General features: G+C 24.4%; 6 protein-coding genes across 7 annotated transcripts; 3 read left to right on the top strand and 3 right to left on the bottom strand.

Moving 5' to 3' along the window:
- Positions 1 to 127: 127 nt before the first annotated feature.
- On the top strand, positions 128 to 1,971 carry LOC122858286 (mitochondrial mRNA pseudouridine synthase RPUSD3-like). The gene is made up of 5 exons (XM_044161078.1): positions 128 to 274; positions 382 to 698; positions 883 to 1,066; positions 1,133 to 1,331; positions 1,417 to 1,971. Exons 2-5 carry the CDS (start codon positions 482 to 484, stop codon positions 1,960 to 1,962), a joined length of 1,146 nt encoding a protein of 381 aa, XP_044017013.1. The 5' UTR covers positions 128 to 274; positions 382 to 481; the 3' UTR covers positions 1,963 to 1,971.
- Positions 1,972 to 1,976: 5 nt separating this feature from the next.
- LOC122858290 lies at positions 1,977 to 2,509 on the bottom strand. Its single transcript, XM_044161083.1, has 2 exons — positions 2,348 to 2,509; positions 1,977 to 2,281 (listed from the first exon to the last, which is right to left on the bottom strand). Exons 1-2 carry the CDS (start codon positions 2,386 to 2,388, stop codon positions 2,035 to 2,037), a joined length of 288 nt encoding a protein of 95 aa, XP_044017018.1. The 5' UTR covers positions 2,389 to 2,509; the 3' UTR covers positions 1,977 to 2,034.
- A 166-nt stretch (positions 2,510 to 2,675) lies between these two features.
- LOC122856542 (F-box/LRR-repeat protein 12-like) lies at positions 2,676 to 4,557 on the top strand. The gene is made up of 4 exons (XM_044158218.1): positions 2,676 to 2,797; positions 3,114 to 3,240; positions 3,305 to 3,792; positions 3,898 to 4,557. Exons 1-4 carry the CDS (start codon positions 2,690 to 2,692, stop codon positions 4,555 to 4,557), a joined length of 1,383 nt encoding a protein of 460 aa, XP_044014153.1. The 5' UTR covers positions 2,676 to 2,689.
- A 244-nt stretch (positions 4,558 to 4,801) lies between these two features.
- On the bottom strand, positions 4,802 to 9,100 carry LOC122856541 (glutathione hydrolase 1 proenzyme-like). The gene is made up of 7 exons (XM_044158216.1): positions 9,079 to 9,100; positions 6,756 to 6,825; positions 6,255 to 6,671; positions 5,832 to 6,187; positions 5,440 to 5,602; positions 5,134 to 5,368; positions 4,802 to 5,059 (listed from the first exon to the last, which is right to left on the bottom strand). Exons 1-7 carry the CDS (start codon positions 9,098 to 9,100, stop codon positions 4,802 to 4,804), a joined length of 1,521 nt encoding a protein of 506 aa, XP_044014151.1.
- Positions 9,101 to 10,400: 1,300 nt separating this feature from the next.
- Positions 10,401 to 15,057, bottom strand: LOC122858277 (myb-like protein I). Of its 2 annotated transcripts, XM_044161069.1 has the most exons (5): positions 15,014 to 15,057; positions 12,217 to 14,493; positions 11,897 to 12,040; positions 11,358 to 11,863; positions 10,401 to 10,966 (listed from the first exon to the last, which is right to left on the bottom strand). In XM_044161069.1, exons 1-5 carry the CDS (start codon positions 15,029 to 15,031, stop codon positions 10,804 to 10,806), a joined length of 3,108 nt encoding a protein of 1,035 aa, XP_044017004.1. In that variant the 5' UTR covers positions 15,032 to 15,057; the 3' UTR covers positions 10,401 to 10,803. The 2 variants fall into 2 exon arrangements, with proteins under 2 accessions (XP_044017004.1, XP_044017003.1); XM_044161068.1 differs by having other exon boundaries at positions 11,358 to 12,040.
- A 3,547-nt stretch (positions 15,058 to 18,604) lies between these two features.
- Positions 18,605 to 20,644, top strand: LOC122858282 (protein RRNAD1-like; the record flags this gene model as incomplete). Its single annotated transcript, XM_044161075.1, has 4 exons — positions 18,605 to 18,741; positions 19,072 to 19,892; positions 19,960 to 20,220; positions 20,380 to 20,644. Coding segments are annotated over exons 1-4 (1,476 nt in total), but the record flags the coding sequence as incomplete, so codon positions are not given.
- Positions 20,645 to 20,705: the final 61 nt, after the last annotated feature.

The raw sequence follows: 20,705 nt of genomic DNA, 5'->3' as shown, positions 1-20,705 counted from the left end.
AATTACAGTGTAGAGGCGCCAATCATAATGACGTCATTATTAAACAAAAAAAAAAATATAATTTTATTTTTATTGTAAAATTATAATGTCTAATTATTTTAATTAATATCTCTAATTGAAATTATATTTTGATTTTCATTTTATCGCTAAAGTGCGCTAAAATTAATTAACAAAAAAAAAGAAATTTTTTTTTTTCTCTTTAGGAATTTGTTGATGGTGCCACGAATTTATATGGCAACCGGTTGAAACTTTTTTATAAATAATAACAATAATTGTAATGTTTTTTAATTTAATATTTTTTTTGTAATTTGTTATAAATAATTTTATGAATGATCAATTGTCTAATTGTTTAATCAAACATATTTGAATTTGTTGGTTTAGATTTCTTCATGGAAACAAAGAAAATTATTGATAATATTTAATTGTTAATCAAATATCGAACACGAGGAGAAGACAGTGTGTTTTTTGATAATAATTAAAAATGGAGTGCATTATTAAAAGGATTGTAAATAAAAGAACAATTTGTTTATTGACAAATACAAGATATGCTCATACAAATCCAGAGCCTTATTATAGAAAAAATAATAAAAATATTTTGGATAAGGAAAAAAAACCACATCCATATGGAAAAATACATAATTGGAGATCAAAACAAATTTTCATTGAAGACATGTTGAAGCAAGTTATTTATAACAAAGGTAAAAGAAAAACAAAATAATTTATTTAGCATAATAATTGTGATGATTTGGAAGATTACTTGTTGGTGGTGATGGTGATGGTCCATCCATTGGTGATACATTATGTGTCATTCAAGTTGAACTTGTTATTTTATCTGATGATGCAGCAGTTGCTGGAGTTAATTGTTTATATTTTTTTCTTCAGATGGATTAGTAGGGTTAAATAAACCATATGGTATATCAGCAAGAACTCTAGATGACAATCCAAATCGGAATAAATCACCAAGTGGAATAGTTCATGAAGTTAGTTATACACTTTCTGATGTGTTGCCAATGTTAGCCAAAGAATTGAACTATGAATCACTCAGAATTATTAGAACACCAGAAAAGTAATTATTTTATTTAATAAAATCTAAATGTTTTGATTAAATAACAATATGATTTTTCTTTTAAAGGTTTACAAGTGGAGTTACTTTATTGGGTAGTGATGAAAAAATTGAAGCTGGTGTTGTTAAATCATTGAGAATAGCAGAAGCTGATAGAATAATACCAAGAACATATTGGACAATAACAAGAAGAGTACCAGGTCAACCACAAGGTGAAAAACGTCTTGCCATGAAATTAAAAAGACCAGAACACTTTAAAAGACCAGTTGTATGTTATCATCATTTTTTTTATCATCAAATTTTGCTTTTGTTTTATTTAAATATATTCATTAATATATGTTTTTATTTTCTAGCCAGTAATTGTTGAAAAATGGGGATCAAATGAAAGAGAAAGAGGTGAAATTAAGATATTAAATATACAATACAAAATAATTGGTAATTCAACACATAATTTAGCATCACTTGTTGAAATAAAATCATCAACAACACAATGGCATGCAATAAGATTATTTGCAGCATCAAATTTATTATGTCCAATATTGGGTGATCGTATTTATGGCTCAAGATCACAAATTGTACTTGGTAAATTAATTGAAATTAATCCATTAATTGAAGCTGCACATGTACCACCAAAAAATGAAAAAGAAATATTGGATTTAATTAAAATTCAATCATACAGAGATACAATTATTCCAGCTCATATTCATTTGAAAGAAATTTATCTTCCTTCATTTTTAAAAAAAGATAATAATGTTACAATTAAAGCACCATTATTTCCATATTTCGAATATACTCTTGATCGATTAAGAATTGATACTAAATCACCACCATCATCATCAATTGATAGTAATGAAAATGTGACAGTTAATGAAGATGTTGTAAATAAAAATGTACAGTAAATTTTTAAACTTTTAAGCAATGTTATTGTTTATTTTTCTTTTTGTATCAATTATATAATTATTATTAGAATATTAATGTGTTAAAATACTTTTTCCATTTAAAATACGTCTCATGATAATTTTACGTCCATGAAGTGTTGACATTCTTGCTTTGAAACCTTGTTTAACACGTTTTGTTTCTTTTGGTCGTGGAAATCTACATCTCAATACTTTATGAATTGGCATTGGATCCCAACGAATTCCTTTTAATGCTCCACTTACTGATCGTGTTTGATTTATCATTGGATTTATGTAGCCTTGAGAAAGAACACCGATTGTCCTAAATCACAACAAAGTTCAATAGTCTAAGCTTTATATTGTCTTTGAATATTAAATTATTACTTACGGTAATTTTTGATAAATATTTGTCAACAATCTGCCAAACATGTTTATTTTTTTTTGTGTTTCAACAATTTATATTGTTATAATATTGTTATTTATTCTACAGCTGATTTCGGATTCGCTGTTGAATTGAAAGTGAGGTTAGAAAGTAATAGAAACGATAATAACTCGAAATGTACATATGTATGTAGTGGTATGTAGTCGATACTCGATAGCGTCTAACCGACTGCGAAATATTTTATCTATAAATAAAAAAGCTGGATATCTTTTTTAATATAACACATAGAAATAGAGAAAATATTAAACCAAAAGTATATAAACAGTTGCATAGCACACTTTATGAAATATGACTCATTTCAGAAGATTACGTGAATCAGAGTTGGTGCAAAAACCGTGGAGTAGATCTTCACCTATGAGACAAATTTCAACACGTTGCAGCGAAATAAAAAATAAGGTCCAAAATAACTTCAGTATACCCCACGATTCTTTTCAGATTGAATATTGAATTAACCTAATAATAATAACAATAATAATTTAATAAACTGATAACTTAAATTAAATGATAATAATAAATATAAGATGTGATTAGAGTAGATTTGAATATAAACATAAAGTAGATTTAGTAGTCCAAGCTAGTCCAACTGTAGCTAAAACTTACACTTTACTGCACTTATACACTTTATATTTGAATGGGTACCAATAGCCGCGTTCAGTTTAAATAATTATGTTAACAGTATAATAAGATTATTAATGTTGATTATTCTTTTTAGCTATACGGTCATCATAATGATCATTCATACGCCAAAGATGTACTGACAATGGAACGTGTTAATGATGATTGCCTGGCTGAGATATTCATGTATCTTCCAGTATGTGAAAGACCAAAAATTGCATTGGGTAAAATAAATTATTTTATTTAAAAAAATATTATTTAGTAATGACGATTAATTTATTTTTTTAGTATGCAAACAATGGAAAAGAGCCCTTGATTATTCTTGGTCTAATGTCAAAAAACTTGAACTAACTCATTGGGAATATGACGAGTATCCACATTTTTTAAAAAGAATTTATCCAACGATCGATCGACAATTCCGTTTTTTAAAATCACTCCTTTTTAAATGTGGTCGTTATTTAACAAAGTTAGACTTGGCAGCATATAGCCATTGTAACATTGTACCAGTTATCAATGAATCTTGTCCAAATCTCTTAGAACTTCGAATAAGAATTGAATATATTGACGATGCAATATTAGATAATGCATTTACACGTCTTTTGAAACTAAAAGTATTGAAAATTATATTTCAATGTTTTAAAACGCTCGATACATCTATACCTGTTACTTTGATCAAGTCATTGTTAAACGTTGCTGATACATTGACTGAACTGAATTTGTCAAATTGGTCTGGATGCATGGAGGACAATACTAATTTTCCAGAAGAAACCACTAGTGTAAGTTAAACTCTATATCTATTACTAATAAAAAAAAAAAAAAAAAAAAAAAACACTCCTTTTTATTCTTTACATATAGGTACTCATGAATTATTTGTTTTGCAGGTGGTTTCTCAACTGAAGGTCTTGGAAACGTTGCACATTGGTGGAATAAATTTTCCTCAAAGTTTAATCGGCTTAATTTTGACAAATTCTCAAATAAAAGTCAGTCTTGACGAGTATAAATATCGTCAAAATAAATTAACTTCCCAAGAAATATATAAGCGGGTCGAGAAATTAAATATTAACAATTCCCGAGTTACTGATGATTTTTTATATAATGTTGCCAATGTCATGAGGGAATTACAAACACTACTAATATATAGTACTTTGATAACCGATGCTGGTATAGTAGCAATTTCGAAGATGACTTATTTAAGAAACCTTGATTGTCTCGGGTTTAATAACGTCACTGACTCATCAATTAAATTGCTCAAAAATATGGTATTATTGATCTTACCATACAGCAATAAAATTACAGATGAATCAGCCATAAAAGTTCTTGAAAATTCACCAGAGTTGAGATATATTGGCGTTGAAAACACAGGTGTAACTTCTGAATTTATCAAGAAAGCAGAAGAAATATCAAGAAATCGTAAACAAAAATTGAGAGTCGACATGTCATGTGAAGATAGCATAATGTCTAACAAACATATTGAATATGAATATTTAAGAGTAAATTATCAAAAAAGAGAAACAAGAAAACAAAAAGTAGATAATTCGTAAGCTATATTTATGACCAATAATTTTCTATTTAATATACTAGATTCATTAAACATTTTAACAATATAACAATAATTATTAAAAAAAAACAACATATTTATTAGATGAAAAATTAATATGTCAAAATTGATATTTGTATATTATTATATATAATATAGTTTAAAAATAAATGATTTATCAATCATTTTACAAGAATTTAATTTTTATGAATAAGTTATATAACAAACAATATATTTTATTCATCATTTTATTCACCAGTAACATTTCCTCCTCTACGACCATCAGCAACACCATTGATAATACCATTTTCTTTTGAAAGACTGCAAATAGCACTGTGTGGTTCTTTCAAAAGAACGACTCTATGACCATAATTTTTCTTCAGTTTTTGAGCGACATTGTCCATTTTTTCAGTACCAACTTTCATAACAATATCTTGATAATGAATTCTATTTGCATCAATAGCTGTTTTCATATTCTCTCCCATCCACAAATATCTAGCAAGTACCTAAAATATTAAAATATATATTTTAAACTCAATAAATATTTATATCAATTTATTATAATATTTACAAATGAAACAGATGTTATTATTTTCGTTCCTCCTGTTCCTCCAATAACAACTTTAACATCTCCTTTTGAATCAGTTATAATTGTTGGAAGCATTGATGACAATGGTTTTTTTTGAGCATCAATTCTATTACCATCTTGACTTTCTTCGCCTCCAGTTGGACCAGTTACTGTTGGAGTCCAAAAAGCATCCATTGCATTGTTAAAAATAAGACCAGTACTCTTACTAACAATACCACTTCCAAAGCTAAAAATTTAATAATCATTAAATCAACAAGTATATATTTTTTTTAAATTTTAATACCAAAATTAACTTACGGAGCGTTAATACTACTTGTTGCTGAAACAGCATTACCCTTTGAATCTATAACTGATACTTGAGCTGTTCCTTGATCGTTAACTGATTCTTTACCACCATAATCACTCTCTGTGTTTGATGTTTTTGTTTCATTAATTTTTTTTTTTATAGATTTTGCATAATCTTTTGAAGTAAATTCATTGGCCAATAACTGTAAGCCAATTATTTATTATTAAATAAAATTGTACTAAAATTATATTTTATATTAAAAAAATAAAAAAAAGTTAATAATATTTATTTACATCGAATATTTTTTTAGAAAATTTAGAATCTCCTAGTTTGTATTTTTGTGGAAATGACCATTTAAATGTTTCCATTATTTTGTGATATGTCAATGATGTATTATCAGTACCATTTAAACTGTTTGGAGTAAAATTAAATTCATCAAGAATATTCATTATAAGTGTCAAGAGTCCACCGCTACTTGGTACATTTGACGTATGTAGTGTTAAATCATTTGATAATTTTATTGAAAGTGGTTCAAGCCATTCAGCTTTGTAGTTGGAAAAATCATCCTCTGTTATGATACTTGGTAGATCTTGTTTTTGTAAATCGTCAACGATTGTTTTAGTAAGTGTACCATTATAAAATTCACTTGAACCATTTAATGCAATTGTAGCGAGTGTCTTACAAAGTGTTGTTTGGTTTACCAACTGTCCTTCTCGTTTTAACGACTGACTATTTGTTTTATTATCCATAAATAATTCTCTAAACATCAAATTAATAATTATAGTAATATAATATTATAAAAAATAAATAAAATAGAAAATTATACCTCAATGTTTCATCATTTTCTATATCACTTTGTGATTTTTCAAGAGCATCATGCAATGTTTTTGTTATTTTAAATCCGTTTTTACAAAGATCAATTGTTGGCTGAAATAATTCAGACCATGAAATTTTACCACTACCAAATTTTTTATGAGCTTCAGCATAACCAGCAATTTCACCAGGTACTGCAATACGAAGACCACTTTTTGCATCTAGTGGAAGTTGTTTATATGAATACTCTGTTGTTTCTTTTGGTGATTCTTCTTTGGCATTTAAAAATGATACTTTTTTAGTATCACTTTGATAAATTGTCATGAAAAATCCACCACCATATCCTGCTATATGCATGTGGACTAAACCATTACAAATCATTGTTGCTATTGCTGAATCAACTGCTGTTCCTCCTTTTTTTAAAATTGATCTTTAAAAAATTTTAAAAATAATACAAAAATGTTATTTATTTGTTTAATTAAATATTTTTATTTTTAAAAATTTTTTTACTTACAATCCAATTTCTGCGCATTCATCTGCACCAGCGCAAACTGCTGCTTTTTTAAAATTACGAGATACACTTTCTGTAGTTTCACAATTACATTGATATTTTAAAAATATCAATGCAATTATTGACAAAAGAAATTTCGTAATCATTTTTAAAAAAATAATTTAAATGTTTGTTTGATTTTTTAAATTCACGTTGAATCGGAAATGAAGTCTGAAGACGACTGAAGGTATATATGAAAAATTAAACTGAAAAGTTCTTAATATTTTTGTTGAAATTTTTATTGTTCTTCCTGGTTTAGTACTTGTGATAAATTTATATTATTTTTCCACCAATAGATTATTCTTTCTCGTGTAATAATATAATGACATTGAAAAAAATAAACCAATCATTTTTTAACTGGTTTTTTTTATTGTTTATTTTTTTCAAATTCTTGTCGAATATTTATCAAAGTTTAAATTATTTTATTTAATGCATATTATTATAATATTATTTAATTAATTTTTATTTAATTAATCATTTTATTATTATTTCATTTTGTTTTATTAATAACCCAAAATTTGAATGATAAATTTATTCCAATTATAATAATTTTTTAAAAAATCCTTCAAAAATTAAATAAATAAATAATGAGTATTTACATTATTACGTAAGAAAAAAATAATAATTATTTGAGTAAAGATATTCATTTGGATTTATTTTTTTACTTGAAATAAATTGATTAATTTTTATATGAAATATATTTTAACATTGCTAAGTGAAAATACTTTTTTTTTCATATAAAAATTTATGCTATTGAACCGGAAATATTGTAAAAAAATTATAATGGATAAATAAATAATAATTTTAGATTATTTTTTTTTTGGGAGAGATTTTATTATCAAGAAAAAATTAGGAATTATTTCGAAGGGAAAAGGGAAACCTGCTTCATCTGTATTTTTTTTTTTTTTATTTTGTTTAAAATATATTTTTTAAATTATATTTCATAATGGAAAAAAAAAATATATATAGGTATATGTAACAATATTTTCAAGGTATTTTATTTATTATCAGGTTTTACAATAAATTTTGGAATGCATTTTTTATTTGTTTATTTTTTTTTATTCTCTTATCTTAGATACGACATTTTAAAACTATAAAATGTAAAAAAACATATTCTATATTTTTATAACAATAGATTACTTAATGACCTCGACGAAAAAAATGACAATTTAAACATTTTTTTTCCAATATTTAAATGTTTTTTATTTTTTAAAAATATTTTTATAAATAAAATAAGCTGTTTGTTATTTCAGGGTTTATAATATTTAGCCTTGAAATTCTACTTTTATTTAAAAATTGAAAAAATAATATTTTTTTCATGAAAAATAATATTTATTTTAGCTTATAAAAATTCAAGGATTTTTTAAATTTTTAAAATAATAATATTACTCCATATAAGTAGGAATTTCAGCAAAATTTATTGGATTTTTTAAAAATATTTTTAAAAAAGTCATAAAAAATTTCAAGAACGCGATTCATTTTTATCGCTTGAGCATTACTTTAAACCAGCAAAACAATGATGATAATATTTAAATTTTAAAATAATAATTATATATAAATTAATTGTTTAATAGATAAATAAAAATAAATTATATAAATAACACTAATATCGATAATCAAATGTTCACCAATGAAAATAGATGTTCTCGTTTTTATGTCTTCTTCTCAATAAATATAAATATAATATACTAATTAATTGAAAATTGATTAACAATCAATTAAACAACTCTATATATGGATATACTGTTTTTTTAAAAATAAAATAATTGTCAAAGATTAATTTAAAAATATTTTAAATCCCTCGCACAATTTTTATTTCCTTTTAAAGTAATAGAAAAAAAATTTCGAAGTGACTTTTAAAATATCAATATCATAAATATGTATTTATTATTTAATTTGATATTTTGGTAAAATTCAAATTTCCATTTGAATATTTGATACTGAAGAATGTATTCTAATTTGGGTTGAGATATACATTAAAAAAAAAAAATAAACATGGGATTTAAACACAAATTATATAGCAATATGATTACGTGTCGTTTCGTTGTATATATTAATGATTTTTCGTGGGAATTTGTCTTTTGATTGAAAACATGTTGCCTTCTATATTTGGTTTTTTTTTATTATGGAAAAATTTATAAACGGATTCAATAGAAATTTACAACCTGCGATGTTAATCTCCTCCTACTTGTGATGGAAAAAAAAAAAAAGAAGCGCTTCGTGAGCAGATGCTACTATAAAAATTGTTCATGTGGAAAAAATTTTAGTCGGTATTAAGATAAAATACTCTGAACAATATGACAAGGCATGTTGGAATAAACAATCCTGAATAGTCATTAATAAGAATATTTTTTATGATGATAACTTGAGGAGAAAATTAATCATAATAAAATTTTTATTCCATCCAGGGGTCATGACTGTTTGAAAATATTTTTGCAAGGACAATTATATTTATACAACTTGACAATATGATTATCTAGAATGTTTTAGAAATTAATTTCAATTATTTTTATTTTTTTTTTCAATTTTTTAATTTGCCATGACCTACAGGACTTTGCCGCATGAAACTCGGGACTTTTTCCTGCAGGTAATATTTGTTAAAAAATATTTCTAAATGAAAATTTCACAAAATTATTTTTCTAGTATTTCAATAACAATAAAATATAATTATCATAAAAGTTTTAAGATTTAATTTCGATTATTATTAATTTTTTTTTCATTTTTATAATTTTTTCATTTTTGGTTTTTTTTTTCTAAGATGTCATTTGTTGAAAAAAAAATATTTCTAATAAAAAATTTTTTAATATTATGCTTCTATGATTTAAACAACAACAAAATATAAATTTTCTAAAAGTTTTAAAATTTAAATCGAATTATTTTTATTTTTTTTCTAATTTTATATAGCTCTCAATGAGCTCCGACAAAACTCGGGACTTTTCGCTGCAGGTCATGTGTATCGAAAAAATAATTCTAAGCAAAAATTTCATGAAATTATGCTTCTAGTATTTAAACAACACCTAAATATAATTATCCTAAAAATTTTAAAAATTAATTTCAATTATTTTTATTTTTTTTTTTCAATTTTATAATTCTCTGAATTTTTGTATTTTTTCCCGATGTTCGAAAATATATTTCTAAATGAAAATTTAACAAAATTATTTTTCTAATATTTAAAAAACAACAAAATATAAGTGTCCTGAAACTTTTAGAGATTATTTTCAATTATTTTTATTATTTCAATTTTAGTAGAATACCAAATTTATTTTTTTTTCGCGAGAAATTTTTAACGGTAATTTTTTCTTTTCGTGATATATATTTTAATCAGAAAATTTTTTATTCATGATGGTAATACTGTGACCAGAATTTTTTAGTCATTCGCCTTCTATATACCTCAAAAATATATAACCAGTAATTTTATAATCCACAATAAAATCTTCATCACACAATTCATAGTTAAAAAAAAAAAACGTAACAACCTGTTGGCGGTGAAATATCTACAAGTCCAAATAAACAAAACAATAATAATTTGTACACATAATATTTTTTTTTTTTTGTTATATCATTTATTTTAGTATAAAAAATTGTATAAAAAAAAAAGTATAAGGAGTGAGCGTATATACATAATAATACGGAGGGAAAATATCTACATAAAAGAGCCAAGTGGGCAAACTTCCGGCGAAATAAAATAATTATTTTCCGCCTTTCCATTAAATCGATGATAGAAGAAAATAAAAAAAAAATATAAATAAAATAACATTTAAAAAATTAAAACAAAATAATAAAAAAAGAAAAGAAAAAAAAAAACGTTCATACGATAAACGAGTGTACGCAAATGGCATTAATTAGTCGAATCTGGATCAAACGACACAAATTTTTTTTTTTTCTTTTCTTTTTGTTTTTATTTATTTTATTATGATCAATTGTATATATGTATTCAGGCATATTGAATTTTCTTTTTTTTTTTTTAAAAAAAATAATTTTTTTTCTATTTTCTTTCTAACGATTCCGGTTGTCAGTGTAAATCGGTTGAATCATTATTAGTGTCCGGTGTCGAAGAGTTGCTTTCCGCTGCATCAACAAAAGCGGAAGACAAGTTTCCCGTTAATTTACTCACTGTCTGTGTTGTCACATCATACATGAATATTTCTTTTTCTGTATTTTCTTGATTTTTCAATCTAAAAATAAAAAAATATTATTATTATTTAAAAAAACTTAAAAAATAATCTATAATATCTTTTTTTTTTTTATATAAAAATTCGTGGCACTGTCAAGAAGAGAATGGAATGTTGATTCTTTTCAGATCTCAAAAAAAAAAAAAAAAAAAATCCGGTTTTTCTACTATTGAAAATCGATAAATTGAATCTGTACAATTTTAAATAGAGAAATTTTTTTTTTATTTTTTTTTAATCTGCAAGGGTCGATGATTTTCCAAAAAATTTTATCTCAATAATTTTATCAATCATCAAATATAATAAAAAAAAATTATACAGATAAAAAAAAAAAAAAAGATTAAGATAATTATTAAAATTATAGTAATAAAAATTAAATAAATAATAATATTCTTACGTTGTAACAAGAAGTATGACTGATTGATTTTGTGGTATTGTTTTACTCTCTTGTTCAAGCCATTTTTTATAATTTTCAATTGTTGGTTTTTTAACAAGTAGTTTTAATATATCACCAGCATAAAATTTCATTTCCAATGGATCATCAAATTTTCTTGATTTTTTTTTATCATTATCATTATATTGATTGTTGTCAACTGGTGCAAGTACAACAACACTTGTTATTTTACGATCTTTTAATTCAGGTACATCTGGTATTGGAAATGATGTACCACTAACTTTAAGTGGTAAATAATGATTATATTGACTACTATCATCTTGTGTACCAACAGTTACCGGTTTAATATGTGTAGCATCATCATTTATGTGTTGATCAGCAATTGCTTGTCCTTGTGCTGTATTTGGGTCAAATCTTACTACTTTCATTTCTACACCTCCGGGCTTTAATGTTGAATGTTCAATTTTGTTACTATTTATTATTGTTTTTTTTTTATTAATATTATTATTAATATTTAAACCATTGTTATTAATATTATTATTTATTTTTGATTTATTTTTAATTGTTGTTGGTATTTGTTCACTTGCTGATATTTGACTAGCACCACCGGCACCATAAAAATTTGCCAAATGTTCTGGTGGTAAATTTTCAAGTGGAATATCTCCAATTTTATCATAATCAAGTATCTAAATTAAACAAAAAAATTTAATACTTTTTTTAATTAAAAAAATCAATATGTTATTAAAAATAATTAATTGTTGTTGTATTTATTTTTTAATTAAAATTATTATATAGACTAACAAGTATATCAAGGTTTTAATTAAATAATAAATTAGAAAATTTATATGATTATTTTTGTTACCTGAATATCTGCATTACTAAGAATGCCTGAACTAAGTAATTGCTCACGAATATCCTCAGGCACTTCATCAGGTAAATTGGCAATATTTGCTTTTATTCTGTCTTGATTAATTGCTGGTGTTGTTGGTGCTTGAGTTGTTGTTGTTGTTGTTGTTGTAGTTGTTGGTTTCGATGTTGTTGTTGTTGGTTTTGAAAGTAATAAAGAATTTTTTTGTATTGTTCTTGGTGATGATGGAGCAGCAATATTTGTTGTAGCTGGTGTTGCAAAAATTTTTTGTTTAATATCTTTGTAAACATTATTTCCCCATATTGATTGACCAGATGATGATTGTTCTGTTTGTGTATTTTTTTGTGTATAATATTGTTGATTTCCTTGTGTTTTTGTTGATGATATTGATTGATTTGGTTGTGGTGTACTTGATTCAGTATTTAAATTATTATTTGTTTGTTGTTTGTAGTATTGATTTTGTGTGTAGTCAGGATATTGTGTTAATTCTTGTGAATTTTGTGAAAATGGCCCTTGATTAAATGGATTTTCTCTGATTGCATAGTGTTGTTCTAATTTTGATACTGATTTTAATATTTCACCCTGTTTTTGTTGTTCAATTCGTTGCTGTTGTTGTTGCTGTTGCTGCTGCTGTTGTAATCTATTGACTCCTAAATTTTGAATTTGTTGTGGCTGTTGTTGTGGTTGTTGTTGTATAAAATTTTGATTAATATTTTGTTGAATTTGCTGCTGCTGTTGTTGCTGTTGTTGTTGTTGTTGTTCAAATCTTAATTTATTATCTTTAATTTTAAGCTGTTCAATTTGATGTCTCTGATAATCTTGTTGTCTTTGAATTTCTTGTTGTCTTTGTAATTCTTGTTGTCTTTGTATTTCTTGTGTTCTTAATTGTTGTTTTCTTTGTTCATTAAATTCTTGTTCTCTTTGTTTTAAATATTCTTGTTGTCTTCTTTGATCATGATATCTTAATTTTTCTTGTTCTTGTTTATAAATTTGTTGTTGATTATATTGTGATGCATGTGGATCATTAAAATTCGTTGCAAATGATTGTGATGATGGCGGTGGTGGTGGTGGTAATGGTTGATTTTGTAAATTAATACTTTGATGAGAAGTTGAGACAGCTGGTGGAAAGCCTGATTGTTGTGGATGATTTATTGCAATACGATGTGGTGCTTGATTGAATGATTGAAAAGGAAGTCGTTGATTTATTTCCGGAAGTCCTTGTATATTAATAGACGGTCTTTGTTGACGAGCATTTAAATGTTGTTGCTGCTGTTGCTGCTGTTGCTGTTGTTGCTGTTGTTGTTGTTGTTGGGGTGGTAGTAATGGCAAAGATGGTAATTGCTGTTGTTGATGCTGTTGTTGCTGTTGTTGTTGCTGCAATGGAAATTGTGGTTGTGGACCAAAATTTTGTGGCAATTGATGTTGTGAAAATGAATTAACAATTCTTTGTTGTGGAAATGCTAATGGTACACGTGGTAAAGATCCTTGATGTGGTGGAAATGGACCATGTTGTCGTCGTGATGATGATGACGATGGTGTTGATATTGATGATGGAAATGATACTTTTGAATTTGTTGTATTTCCTTTAGATTGTATTGTATCAGTATCACTTCGTTTATTATGATTATTTGGTGGTACTTGTTCACTTCCAAATGTCACACGAATACCACTACTACCAGAATGATAAACTTCTGATTCTGGTCTTATAATTGCTCGTAATGTTGTACTTGGTTCAATTGGTGCTGGTGTAACATAAGACGCAACATTATCTTTATTATTTTCATTAACTGGTAATGGATTATCTGATTTAATTTCTTCGTGTTCTTCATGGGGTGTTAATGCTGGTATTGGTTTGTCATAAACAACTTTACTTTTACCATCTGGTTGATTTTTATTTTCATATTTAACATAAAAAACTTGAATTGGTTCTTTTGGTAAACGTGATGTTTGTGTTTGAGTTTGAGATGATGATGGTGGTGGTGTTGGTAATGATTCATTTGATTCTTTAATAATAATTTCAATAATTGGCTCAGGTTCAGATGAACTATAAGGATTATGTAATGTTTCTTCAAGCAAATAATCATCACTTTTTGAACTTGCTAATGGATTATAAAGTGGATCACGTTGTGAATATTGTACAATTGGTTCCATTTGTACTGCATATGGTGGTAATTGTGATCCACGACGTGAAAAATATAATTGTTGACGTTTACCACGAATTTTTTTATTTTCTGAGCCAAATGACATCAGAATAAATCCAATTAATAATGCCTATAAATAAATAATACATATATTGATAAAAAAAAAAAAATAAAAAAAAGAAGAAAATTAAATTAATAAAAATAATAAATTGTTTAAAAATAGATTAAGAGTATAGAAAAAAAAATTTCGTAATTCATCTGTGATTCAATTTCATGACCTGGTTAATAAAGAAAAGTTGTCATGTTTTTACAGTATAAGAAATTATAGTTGGTATTCAATTGATGATGTTAGGTGACAGACAGACCTAATATATATCTATATATATTTATACAAAAAAAAATAAAAAAATAATGTTTTCTTCAACTAAACCGAATATGGATACCAGTTCTTAATGTCAACGAGTTTCAAATTGTATAAAATATATTTCTAACAGATCTAGAATTTTTATTTTAATTAGTAAATTTTTTTATTTTTTAAAAAATTATTAAATACCACTAATTTAAATATGAATAATAATTATTTTCACTTTTTTTAATTCTTCTTTTTTTAATTGAAAATTATTATACATAAAAAAGTAAATAATAATTACCACTTGAAGTAGCCTCATGATGAAAATTAAATTTTCTTTTTGTAAATTAAAAAAAAAAAAAAAAAAACTATCCACTGGTATATTGTTTTTAACACACAGTAATTATTCAAAGTACATATTATTTAAAAAAAAAAAAAAAACCACATAAATTAAAATTAAAAAAAAAACACAATTATAAATAATATAATTGTGAAGATGTCGAGACAAACGACAGAAAGAAACTGACTTGTGATTGTGGATCAAAAGCCTTGCCAAGTCTACCCTCTTTTAATTTTTATTTTTTATTTCCCACTCTACAATTTCATGTTGTCCACCACTCTAATACACATATATTGTTGGAGTAGAGTAAAGTAGAGAAGATACATTAAATATAAAAAAAATAAAATAAACCTTTCTCTGGAGAGACTGGATAAAATATTTTACGATTAAAAAGTACCATCTATCGAAATTCCATCATCTCCAATAAACTCACCTCAGCATCATTTAAAAAAATTAAATAAATAACTTTAAAAGAAATTTTAAATAAATAAATGATACTACAAATTATCCATTCACATTATCAAGATGATATGAATATTTCATTTTATTTATTTAATGCTCTTTTTTTTTTCTTTTAAATTTAAAAAAAACATAGATTTTTTTTCTCTTTAAAAAAAAGGCGTGAAGAATGTTTATTGTTTATATACAATTTTTTGTGTTTATTGGTCAAGTATCTGAGTCAGCAATCTACTAAAATGAAGAATATATTTATAAAAAAAAAAATAAAAATAAAACGTGTATGACCGCGGGGCGTGTGACCTCAGTGGTGAGAGTACATACTTTCCAGTTCAGGAAGAGTTTAATATTATTTATTTATTATTTCAAATAGCATCATGATATTAAAATGATAAATATATATACCCCATAAATATTTACAAATTTTCATGTAAAAATTATCAAATTTTTTCCATAAAAAATCAATCAATCATGACGATAACACAAATATCGAAATTTTAAATAATTTTAAATTAAATAATGAAAAATATAAAATTTAATTTTTAAACAAAAATGAAAGTAAGCTGTAAGAGTATGAAAATAGCTATTTTTATTATTTATTTAAACAAATTATAAATAATTTTATTAATTAAAAAAAAATTTAAATAAAAATTATATTTAGACATATTTATGAATTATTTCAAGGTCTATTTATGGAAATAAAAAAAAATAATAATATTTGTTTAAAATTATGAAAAAAAATTAGAGAGATAATTTATATTTTATAATAAATTTTAATAAAATATTGTGGAAAGTGTATATTTGTGTGGGCTATCAATGCAAGAAGAAGAAGTGAAACGAAAATATTTGGAGATGACCCAGAGAGCCCAGGAAGAGATCTTAAATTCTTTAGAGCATATAAAAAAAAGGGGAAAGAAAGTAAATATGATAATTAAAAAAAAAAAAAAGAAATACATATATAAAAAAATAAAAAGAGAATTGAAAAAACTTTTTTAAAAAAAATTAAATGAGAGGGGTATTTTGGACACTAGTATATAATTCGCTTTTACCTAAGGTCACAGGTTGTTGAGCTTGAAGGACGCGCCTACCGGATTATATTTAAAAAATTATATTTTTAAAATTTTTTATTATCAAGTTGATTGTGATGAGCATTTTGCGAATGTTCAAATACACCAGGTACAAATCGAGACGTTCGTTCTACTTGGTAAAAACTTTCACTTGTGTGTTGGCGTAAGAGGTCCAAATGGACATTCTCCATCTCTCCGTGTGATAATTGTAACATCCTTTTTTTTTTTTTTTATCTTTATTTTTATTTTTTCTTCTATTAACCCTCTCTCTTTTATTACTCTTATTTTTATTTCATTATCTTCCTGAAGCATCATGAATTTATCTCAAACAAACATCAAATATTTATTTTAAAAAATTATTTAAAATAAAAAAATACATTTTAATTAATAAATAAATTAAAAATTATAAAATATTTTATAATATAGCAAAAAAAAAATAGAGCAAATGAAAGTACTTAATATTATTATAATAATTTATCGTGTGTGTTGGGTGTGTGCACACGTAATTAGTTTTTTTTTTTTAAATGTAATTTAACAAATGACTGGAGGCACTTTGAGGAAAGAATAAAATTTAAATATATATATTTATCTTTAAACATTATTATTTTAAAAAATTCTAAACATATTGTTATACACACATGCAAGTGTCAACAATATTACATGTTTATTTATTTTTTAAATATGTTATTTATTAATTTTTTTTCTTTTCCTAAATAAATAAATAACGTAACTTTTTATTAAAGAGTGAAAGTAATATACATATACATTGTAAAGTAGAACAAAAAAAAAATATATTAAAATACTATAAAATTTCGTCATTAATAAAAATATATTAAGATCATATTTGCACATACATTTTAAACTACAATACCCTTTTGTTAAAACATGAATGCACTTTTTTTGTATGATTTTTTTTTTTGTTTAATTTTAATTATTCTTTCTCATGCATATATACAATAATAAAAAAATGTATTCATAGGGTAATTAAAAGTAAAAAGAAACATAAAAAAATATTTTAAATATTATTTTAGTTTAAAAATATATTTTAATTTTACGATTAGTTTATTTAAATAAAGATTGCCATTTTGATATACAAAATAACGTCATGAATTTTTTATTAATTCAAAAAAGGAATGGACTCTTTCAATCGATTATTTTTTTTTATTTTATTTTTTCATTATAAACACTGTGGACGAGTCGACACACGTGTAAAAGTCAATGTGCAAAGAGAAAACCGTCCGCAAGTTAAAAAAATAATAAAAAATAAATTAAAAAAAAAAAACGTATAAAAAAAATATGCTCATCCGGATGAGAAGCATCGGTTTATACCAACTTACTTTACTTTCACTGCTTGAATTAAAATAAAAAAAAAAAATCAAGTAACCAAGTTAGTGGTCATGCATTTTATTGATGAGAAAAAAAAAACGTGATGGAATTTATAGATAAAATTGAGTTTTAAAATAGTTATAGCTTATTTTTATTATTAAAAAAATTTTTGAATGGTTTTTTTATTTTTTTAAATATGACGGTGATTGATTTGTATTTAAATTTTGAATCATCATTGGCGCGTTTTTTTTTACATAAAAATATTGATTTTGATTCTAGATCTGTATGTATGGTATCAGTGAATTTTCGTCAATCGCTATAGTGCTATGGTATTTATATATGAACATAACTTGATTTTATTGTTATACATGAAGTTATAGATGTCAGTAAATTATATAGCATATATTTGCTGTAGTTGTATTGGACTAATTATACGACATAATAATGTCTAATGTTGTCCTGAGCAATTGACATTTTATCATATGGCTGATTTGATATACTTGTTTACTTATATAATGGTCAGTGTATTATATATTGTAAAATACGTATGAAAATATCTATTTTAGTAAATAATGTAAAAGCAATTGGTATGGTCAATTTGATTTTTTTGTATTTTTAAAATACAAATTTCATGATATATCATTCGTCAATAGTCTGTGTGTGGGCTATTTAGACACTGCTCAGTATTCTATTTGACTCACTTTTATATTGATGATGATGGCGAGTGATCAAGTAAATAACACGTGCAAGTGTCTTGTTTGTTTGGGTATTAAAAAAACAATTAACGATATATATAGTGTCCTCAAAATTTATGGCTGGATTCTAGACTCTTATATAATAGTAAGTATATAATAAATTAAAATATATACTCTCTCTTTTATAACTGTAAAAAAAAGGGTATTTTTTAAATTATTTTTATCAAGTTTGCGTAGACAGCTAAGCTGTGTTTTGCATGTGTTGCATTTTTTTTTTTTTTTTTTTCATCATTTAATAATAATTTGTTGCTAAAGAGGGAGAGAGAAAGAGAAACAGGAAATATTTTTTTCTTTATTTATTTTTCTGAAAGCCAACAGTGGCGCCATCAATTGTGTTCACACGACCCGGTAAAATTTTAATTGCATGTGGTAAAAGTACATTGTGTTCTATTTTATTATTTTTTTTTAATTCAAGGATTTTTATCATGGCAAATTATGGTCAAAATTGCCAAACTCTTGGACTAAAATTCTTGATGATATATCACCAGAAGAATTTGGATCATGGATAATTAATGATTTTAAAATTAAAAATCATGTATTGCCACTTTCATTATTATCACTTGGAAAATTGCTAAAATTATTAACAATAAATCGTGATGAAAAAACCAACACTGCAATTTCATGCAGTAATAATAAAAAAATAATTAACAATAAATTAAATTGCAATGATTATGAAAAATATATTATTGATAATAACAATAAAATATTAAAATTAAAAAATTTATTTAATAAAAATGTTAAAGAAAAAAAACGTTATGAAATCGAAAATTTTTCGAAATATTGTTCATACATATCATATGTTAGTAATTGTAATGCAATTATTGATATTGGTGCTGGTATTGGACATTTATCACGTAAATTATCATATAAATATAATAAAAAAATGATTTGTATTGAAAAAGAAAAATCATTATCTGATTCAGCTCAAAAATATGATGATAATTTTATAAATATATTAAAAAAATCATTTAAAAAAATTTGTGGTCAAAGACCATATCATTATTGCACAAAAATTGTTGATGAAAGTTATGAAGGAAGTGAATTGTCAGATAAATTTAATGATATATTAATCAAAAATTTTTTATTTAATGAAGATGAATATACTAATGAGTTTGGTTTGATTGGTTTACATCCTTGCGGTGATTTAGCTGTAAGATTATTAAAATTTTTTATAAAACAAAATAATGCAAAATTTATTTGTGTTGTTGGATGTTGTTACATGAAATTAACCACAGGGTAAATTATTATAAAAAATACATTTTTCATCTATTAAAAATGTTGTATATTTTTTTTTTTTTTTTAGTAAAAATGAAGCTAAAATTGGCTATCCATTGAGTAAATTTGTGAGAGATAAATCTGATAATTCATTGAGTTATGAAGCCCTGGAAGTTGCTTGCCATGCTGTTGAAAATTATTGTGATAAATTAAAAAATTGTCAGTATGATGATTTAATTGTGCATGCATATCGTGCAGCTTTGGAAGATATTTATGTACGTAAAGGTGATGGAATAAAACATGGATATATTGGAAGTGTAAAAGTGAAAAATCAAATGTCATTTAATGAGTGAGTATTTTTATTATATTTTATCTTAATTAATGCAATAATAAATAATGAATTAATTAATACAATAATAAATAATTTATCCTAATTTCGCTATTTTTTATTATGTTTATTAATTATATTTTTTGGTAATAATAAATCATGATTTTTTTGTATTTTAAGATACTGCAAGCTGGCTACAATGCCACTTGAAAAAGAAAGACAATTAACTGAAGACGAAATTGATAATAAAATTGTTAATAAAAATATTAACGAATGGAAAAAAGTTGTTATATTTGAAGGGCTACGTATGATGCTTGCTCCACTTGTTGAAACACTTGTACTTTTTGATAGATTTTTATTTCTTTCTGAGCATAATATTGCACCACAATTAAAAGCAATATTTGATCCAAGAATATCATCAAGAAATTTTGTAATAACTGCTATAAAAAATACAAAAATATAATAACAATAATATAGATTTTTTTTTTTTTTTGAATCAATAATTA

Source organism: Aphidius gifuensis, linkage group LG5 (genome assembly GCF_014905175.1).
Source record: "Aphidius gifuensis isolate YNYX2018 linkage group LG5, ASM1490517v1, whole genome shotgun sequence".
Taxonomy (NCBI): domain Eukaryota; kingdom Metazoa; phylum Arthropoda; class Insecta; order Hymenoptera; family Braconidae; genus Aphidius; species Aphidius gifuensis.
This window is presented reverse-complemented; position numbering and strand designations above follow the sequence as displayed.

Bases quoted from the DNA above. Each gene is read 5' to 3' on its own strand.
- LOC122858286 (XM_044161078.1), top strand. From the start codon at position 482: ATGGAGTGCATTATTAAAAGGATTGTAAATAAAAGAACAATTTGTTTA. The intron at 1,067-1,132 runs GTAATTATTTTA...TTTCTTTTAAAG, and splicing joins ATTATTAGAACACCAGAAAA to GTTTACAAGTGGAGTTACTT. The intron at 1,332-1,416 runs GTATGTTATCAT...TTTATTTTCTAG, and splicing joins AACACTTTAAAAGACCAGTT to CCAGTAATTGTTGAAAAATG.
- LOC122858290 (XM_044161083.1), bottom strand. From the start codon at position 2,388: ATGTTTGGCAGATTGTTGACAAATATTTATCAAAAATTACC. The intron at 2,282-2,347 runs GTAAGTAATAAT...GTTGTGATTTAG, and splicing joins AATATTTATCAAAAATTACC to GACAATCGGTGTTCTTTCTC.
- LOC122856542 (XM_044158218.1), top strand. From the start codon at position 2,690: ATGACTCATTTCAGAAGATTACGTGAATCAGAGTTGGTGCAAAAACCG. The intron at 3,241-3,304 runs GTAAAATAAATT...TTATTTTTTTAG, and splicing joins AAGACCAAAAATTGCATTGG to TATGCAAACAATGGAAAAGA. The intron at 3,793-3,897 runs GTAAGTTAAACT...TTTGTTTTGCAG, and splicing joins TTCCAGAAGAAACCACTAGT to GTGGTTTCTCAACTGAAGGT.
- LOC122856541 (XM_044158216.1), bottom strand. From the start codon at position 9,100: ATGCCTTGTCATATTGTTCAGA. The intron at 6,826-9,078 runs GTATTTTATCTT...GTGAAACTACAG, and splicing joins GCCTTGTCATATTGTTCAGA to AAAGTGTATCTCGTAATTTT. The intron at 5,369-5,439 runs GTAAGTTAATTT...TTAAATTTTTAG, and splicing joins ACAAGTAGTATTAACGCTCC to CTTTGGAAGTGGTATTGTTA.
- LOC122858277 (XM_044161068.1), bottom strand. The intron at 12,041-12,216 runs GTAACAAAAATA...TGTTTAATTTAG, and splicing joins TTAGTAATGCAGATATTCAG to ATACTTGATTATGATAAAAT. The intron at 10,967-11,357 runs GTAAGAATATTA...TTTTATTTTTAG, and splicing joins GTCATACTTCTTGTTACAAC to ATTGAAAAATCAAGAAAATA.